This window comes from Ursus americanus, chromosome 33 (genome assembly GCF_024610735.1).
Source record: "Ursus americanus isolate L20-20 chromosome 33, mUrsAme1.1.p, whole genome shotgun sequence".
In the NCBI taxonomy this organism is placed as follows: Eukaryota; Metazoa; Chordata; class Mammalia; order Carnivora; family Ursidae; genus Ursus; species Ursus americanus.
In genome coordinates this window covers 9,979,352-9,986,703 of record NC_142159.1, presented here as the reverse complement: position 1 = coordinate 9,986,703, position 7,352 = coordinate 9,979,352, and the positions used below count along the sequence as shown (strand labels likewise).

The 7,352-nt window shown below is 43.9% G+C and overlaps 1 protein-coding gene across 1 annotated transcript; it reads left to right on the top strand.

Annotated features, from left to right (window-relative positions):
- The first annotated feature begins 117 nt into the window (after positions 1-117).
- ATP5IF1 (ATP synthase inhibitory factor subunit 1) lies at positions 118-2,368 on the top strand. Its single transcript, XM_045782562.1, has 3 exons — positions 118-278; positions 371-453; positions 2,105-2,368. Exons 1-3 carry the CDS (start codon positions 192-194, stop codon positions 2,244-2,246), a joined length of 312 nt encoding a protein of 103 aa, XP_045638518.1. The 5' UTR covers positions 118-191; the 3' UTR covers positions 2,247-2,368.
- Positions 2,369-7,352: the final 4,984 nt, after the last annotated feature.

Genomic DNA, 7,352 nt, shown 5'->3' with positions numbered 1-7,352 from the left:
ACAATAGGCCCGCCTCTCACTCAGGATTCGCTGCGAACTGCAGGAACCCCGCCTTCTCCACTTCATAATTCGCTACTCCTAAGTTCATCCCGCCTCTCCTTCGAAAAGATTGGCTGCCTGGCTCCCAGAGCCACTAGCGCCTGCGGAGAGGCTGTACCGCCGGTGACTGGAGAGTTGCTGCTACAACAACAATGGCTGTCACGGCGTTGGCTGCCCGGGTGCGGCTGGGCGTGTGGAGCCTTAGGGCCATGCAAGCCCGAGGCTTCAGCTCCGAACGGGTAGGCCGGCAGTAGTGTCCGCTGCCCCAACCCTGCGCGCGGATTCCATCTCCCCTTCGCAACTTTACCGACGTTCCCATCTCTCTCCGCAGCCAGACTCCAGCGCGGGCTCGATCCGGGAGGCAGGTGGAGCCTTCGGAAAGAGAGAGCAAGCTGAAGAAGAACGATACTTCCGGTGAGGTCCACGGAGCCCCGAGTCCAGTCCAGCTCTCTCAGGGCCCTCCGATCCTACTTAAACTTAAAATCGCCCGGGCCCCTGGGTGGCTCAGTCTGTTGAGCAGCCCACTCTTGGTTTCCGCTGCGGTCGTGATCTCGGGTCGTGGGATCGAGCCCAGAATCGGGCTCGGTGCTGGGAGGAGTGTTTGCTTGGGATTCTCTCTCTCCTTCTCCCTCTGCCCCTCCTCACCCCTCCGCTCGCTCGCACTCTCTCTTTTCTCTCTCGAATAGATAAATCTTTAAAAGAAAACAAAACAAAACTTCCAATGGCCCTACCCTTCCCTCCCTGGCCCCTGGGACGCATCCCCCAATAGAACTAGCGGGCCCTGAACCCATTGCGCCCAACACTTGAGGTTCTCACTGTCGCCACCTATGGGGCGCTCCCAGTGCCCTGCCGAACAGTTCAGGGGCCCCAAACCCAAGCCATTTCCACCCGCGGGTCTCCAGAAGTCTCAAACCATGGCTTACCTCTTCCTGAGTCATTTACCATGCCCACCGACGGAGTTCTTCCCGGTCTTGCGAAATGGCTTCCAGATTCTTCCAAGACGTCTAGGACCCACTGCCCAATAGTTGCAGACCCCCTGAGCCTGACTCCCTCTGCCTTCAACCACCCATAACCCCTCTACGCTTTCTTTTCTCCTCCACGTGGAATCCCAGGCTCTCCAAACCCTCAGGCATTTCTAGACCCCCACATGTCTTCAACTCAGCCGGAGCGTTTGCAACCATGGCAGCAGCTCCTGGTTGGAACCCGCCTCCCCCACTTCTTGGAGACTTACACCCTGCCCTGCCCTGCCCTGCCCTGCCACTGGGCTGGATAGATTTCTCTCCTGCATAAGTGTACAGAGCAGTTTGGACCTAGGGACTCTTTCCTAGCCCTAAACTATCATTTACTGACTTCTGTCCACAGTGGGGAGCAGTGTGGAACTGACCTCGCTTCTTCTTCTCCTTTGGTCTAGCTTTTAACTTCTGCCCTTTAGTGCTCACTCTTAAGAATATCATCATGACACCTGCCATACCAGAGAACCAAGGCACAACCCTAATTGGGCATCAACATTTTACAGTTAAGGCCCATATGTGCCCAAACCAACATTTGAATGTCCCTTCTTGAGACCTAAATTGGACTACCAAGTACTTTTTTTTCCTTTTCATTTTAGCCTTTGAGTGAGCCATGCATTTCCCTAGGCAAAGAAAGCCCTAGATAAATTGAGTGAGACATGGATATTTGTCCATCCTTCCCTCCTTTTGCTCTTTTTTTTCCCCCCGAAAAAAGGGATTCTGATCTCTGGGTGGTTCCTCTAAGATATTGGGGACTTAATGTCATACCTCTCTGGAGTTTTCTAAAGAGAAATCTGAAAGGAATAACTCATAAATAATGGAATTTCAGGCACTAGCACCAGGAAAATGGAATCATTTGGTCATCCTTAAGGTGGATATATTTCAAGATGGAGTATTCTTTCACTAGTGGTGCTAGTGGATAGAAGAGGATGACCAGCCAGACTCCAGTGGGATGGGGACTCCTGTTCTTTGCCTTAGGTATCAGGGGTTATGCTTAGAGATATCTTTGGGGTGCAGGATTGGGATTTAACGGAGAGCTGCTGTATCCCTTGTAGAGCACGCAATAAAGAACAACTGGAAGCGTTGAAGAAACACCATGAAGAGGAGATCACCCATCATAAAGAGGAAATAGAGCGTCTGCAGAAGGAAATTGAGCGACACAAGAAGAAGATCAAACATCTCAAACACGATGATTAAATGTACACAGTTCCCATAGAGTAGCTACATAGCATCACCCACTTCTATGGAAACATCGTTCTGGCTTTATTAATATCTGTCTGTGTGCTGCTGACAGATTATAATAAATTGTCATCAGTGAATTGTGTCTAATGCTTTTTCCACTGTCTGGAGAGGGGTAGGGGGACATACTACCGGACTTCTAAAATGAATCAGATAGGAGCGCCTGGGTGGCTCGGTTCAGCTTCCAGCTCTTGATTTGGGCTCAGGTCATAATCTCAGGGTTGTGGGATGGAGCACTTCGGGCTCGGCACTCAGGGCAGAGTCTGCTTGAGATTCTCCCTCTGTCTCTGCCCTCTTGCTCGTGCATACTCTCTCTTGCTTTCTCTCTCTCTCTCTCTCTCTCTCAAATAAATAAATAAATAAATAAATAAATAAATAAATAAATCTTTTTTAAAAAATGAATCAGACAGGGTACCTACAATAGGGAGCTCAGAGACAGCACAGTGTGGTAAATGTTATGCCATTTATGGGGGAAGGGGACTATGACAAGGAAAGACCCCTTTCTCTGTCTGACACTAGTCGTAGGTGTTAAGTGAAAGCTTGAAAAATAAACCCTAATCCAAGAAATAAGGTCAAGAGCAGTCTGGAACACAGAAATGATTGCTTAAAAGGATATAATTCAAGGCACCCTCAGTCCATTTTGCATTTACAAAGTGATTGGAGAGGGGCACCTGGCTGGCTCAGTCAGTAGGACGTGCTACTCTTCATCTCAAGGTCGTAAGTTCAAGCCCGTGTTAGGTATAGTGCTTATTAAAAAAATAAAGATTAGAGAACTCTAAAATACGAGCTAGTTATCTTTGTTCTAATTAGCCTTGTGCAAATTGAAAACTAGAATTAGAAGTTACGTTTTACCTATAGTCGCCCACTATTGTGGAGTGGAGACTGCCAAGTTTGTTAATCACAGAATTATTTCTTAGATTATATTTTGCATTGCTGAGTGTTCTTGATTCAAATTTGATTGTAAAGCTTAACTCAATTATTACACAAACTAGTTGTTTAACTCCTCCAGGACAAAAAAGAAAAAAAAGACATTTTGGGCCAATAGCAAGACCGTTTCAATTCACCAGTTTAATAGATCATTTGCCCTAGAATCGTGATGAGTCCTTTGTTGTGAGACCCTATTACAAAAAGGCCTTCAGGACCATTGAAAGATAAAAGTTAGACAAGTCACTGACCCTACTCCTGCAGACAAGATACTAGATACCTGTTTCCAAAACACATGCCATGGTGCTGCTAGTGGAAGGTTTATAAACAGATACAGCGATGTGAATGCTAAGATTCAAGTGGCCAGCAATAAAATTACCTCAGAGATGCAGCGCAAAAAATGATCGTAAGTCACACGCCTTTTTTTTAAACTTTACAACAGTACAAAGTTTGAAAAGTTAAAAATTAGTTCAATAAGTAATATCTTCCATTTTGCATTTTTGTGAGCCTTTCCCCCAACCGCTACTAAAAGGCTTACAAAATCCCGTAAGTTTGTAGATGGTAGTGTTCTCATGATTTCTAATCAACAATTGCCTTGTTAGGAGTGATGTTCCTGAGTACCATCTGCTCTTAAGATCTATCTTCAATTAAAGTCACTCTAATAATGATCAAATATAGCAAGCAAAAAGTTGAAACTTTAAAATGATGATGAAGAGTAAGCTTAAATTCTTAGGAAGATAAAACAAATAATTTTTGGAGCAGCTTAATTTAAGACTACCTGAACTTTATAAAAGTGGTAACTCATGGTCTTTTTGTTGTAATGTACCTGCGGTTAATTTTTCTATCCTGCTATAATAAAAGTAAGATATAACAATTATTTAAAAATACATTTTTTAAAAATCAAGTAAATGTATTTGCTTAAATATATCTTTGTTAAAATCCTAAGATAATTTATGTGATTTGAACCAGTAATCACAGACACATAGTACAGGTCATAAGATTCCCTAGAAGCACCCCAGATGTTTCTTGGAATTTGGAAAATACTAGAGCAGGGTTTTTGTTTTCATTTTTAAGATTTTATTTATTTATTCGTCTGAGAGAGACTGAAAGGGAACAAGCAGAGGGAGAAGCAGGCTCCCTGCTGAGCAAGGGGCCCCATGCAGGACTTAATCCCAGGACCCTGGGACCATGACGTCAGCGAAGGCAGATGCTTAACCAACTGAGCCACCCAGGCGTACCTACAGCAGAGTTTCTTAAAGTGCCCAAAAGCCAGCAGCATCAGATCACCTGGGAGCTTGTTAGAAAGGCAAGTTCTCAGGCCCCATCACAGACCTGCTAAAACCAAGGGTTGAACCCAGGAATCTGTTTAACAAGCTTCCCCAAGTGATTCTAATGTCCACCAAAGTTTGAGGACCACTGTAGTTTCTCATGACCTTTGCTGGCATACACTTTTATAAAGGCAGATTATTAAGTATAATAATGCATGTATCTAATATTCTTCGTATGCTATTTCAGAATGAAAAGATGTGTTAAGATTATTCTTGTACAAAACATATTAACATTTGAGAGCATAGCATTCCCCGGAATAAAATCCTTTTTGGTTACAAGTAACAGACCACCAACACAGTCTGACTTAAGGAGGAGAAAAAGAGTGATTTTTTGAAAGAACAGGGGCTATTGTCTCAGAATCTCAAGAAAACTTGAACAAATGAAACTTGGGAAAGGCAGGGACCAGAGAAACTCTGAGAACTGCAAGAGCAGATTTGTTGACGCAGCTTCCTAACCAACTGTGTCAGAATCATTGGAGTGTTCTTTTTTTTTTAAGATTTCTATGGAATTTTACGCAATGAAATTATTTAACAATTGCACAACAACTTATATTTATGAGTATGTCATAATTACTTGCTCTTTAAATCTCGTGAGATTTCTGGCAAATAGATCCATGCCATTAGTTTATTTTTTTTTATTTAAATTCAATTAGCCAACATATAGTACATACTTAGTGTTCAATAACTTATCAGTTGCGTATAACACCCAGTGTTCATCACATCACGTGCCCTCCTTAATGCCCATCACCCAATTTTACAAGCAAAGTAACCAAAGCAGGGAATTGTGAAGTTTCTCAAGGTCACACAACCAGGTTTCTGCTGAGCAAGAACTTTCCTTCAAAGCTCTTTCTCCCACAGGGGCACCTGGGTGGCTCAGTTGGTTAAGTGTCGTTCACCTTTGGCTCAGGTCATTATCCCGTGGTCCTGGGATTGAGCCCTGCATCAGGCTCCTGGCTCAGTGGGGAGTCTGCTTCTCCCTCTGCCTCTCCCCCAGCTTGTGTGCTCTCTCTCAAATAAATAAAAAATCTTAAAAAAAAAAAGCTCCCGTTCCTACAAACTTAAGTTGCCATCCCAGTGTAGTGGTTCAGCTGCCCCTTATTAGTTCTTGCCTCAAAATACAGGACAGGTTGGGGGCATGCCTGAACATCTGGGAATGTGTGGTAATGGTGAAGCCTTCTGGAAGTAAATGTAGAAGTGCCAGTGGTTGGTGTTGGCATTGGGATTAGCATTTTGGCTGCATCATGAACCCTAACAGTATGTCAGTGCATGCCTAGATGATGGAAACGCACATTTGCAATAGAGTCTAGAACGAGATTTTTCACTCAGAAAGTCCAAAGTTGTAATTCCCAACCCAGGAAGCACATCAAAATACCCGAGAGCTTTAAAATTAAGCCAAAGCCTTAGGACCAATAAATCCAAATCTCTGAGACTGGGGTGTGAGCTTGGGTATTTTCAAAACCTCGCCCTTTTTCCAGTATGTGACCAGAGTTGTGAACCACTGGTATAAAGGATCCCTGCAGATCTGTTGATATGGTTGGGCAGGCTGTTCACTGGATAAGGACACCCAAGTAAAGGGACCAGGGAGGCCTAAAATTCAGCCCACACCCTGCTCATCAGTGTACTCTAGTTTAGGGGTGGCATCTACTCTGAAAGAGTCACCTTTTTATTAATTTCTATACAGAAGACCCTGGGTCTTTCCACTATTCTTGAATATGCATTGCTGTATATTCTACATATTCCACTTTCAGATTTTAAAAATATATTCATTAAAAATTATATTTAGTATTTAACACCTGCTGGGCACTTCGTATGCGCTGGAAATACAACTACAGAGTAATCACAGCGCCCTTTTTTTTTTTTTTTTTTTTTTTAGATAAGCTGTACACCCAACATGGCGCTTGAACTCATGGCCCAGAGATCAAGAGCCACATGCTTTACCCACTGAGCCAGCCAGGAGCCCCACAGCTCCCGTCTTTAGGGAACACACAGCCTATTGGGAAAAACAAGTGGTTAAATAATGCGGGAAGTGTTCTAATGGGAGTGAGTGCAGAATGCTGGAGGAAGGACACTGGGCAGCATTCCACCCAGACCTGGGACTCAAAGGGACCTCATGATGGAAGAGGTATAACAGGTCAGGTAAAAGGGATGGGATGACATTCAAGGCTGAGTGACAGCATTTGAAGAACTCCGGCATTGAGAGATACCACAAGTTATTGGGAATCTGGAGGATGGAGGGAACGATGGGGAGGAGGAGATAGCATGCTAGTTTCTACCAATCTTCCAAGGGCTGGGCTGGCCACTTATAAGCTTACTCACTATATCCTACTCCTCACTCCTTCCTTCCTCCTTCCTTCTTTCCATCCTCTCTCCCTCCCTCTCTTCGGCCTTTCCCTTTTCTCTTTAGGTAGACTCTTTATTAGAGCAGAAAACTACTAAACTACTTGTACCGCACATTGAGAAATCTTAACTTTGGGAACTAGAAATGAACCAAAAGCTTTCAAGCAGACAAAGGAACAAAGAAGCATGGGGACACACATGCCACTGCTTCTCTTGGTGCCACCTGGCACAACCTTACAATTGGCAGACCCCACAAATTCCTTTTTGCTCACCACTCTTGTTAATTGAGATAAAATTCCCATAAAATTAATCATTAACCATATAAAGTGTAAAATTCAGTGACGTTTAGTATATTCACGACATTGTACAAACATCACCTCTAGTCTTTTGAAACATTTTCATCGCCTCAAAAATTCCATTCCCATTTAGCAGTCACTCTTCATTTCCCCCTCCACCCAACTACTAGTCTGCTTTC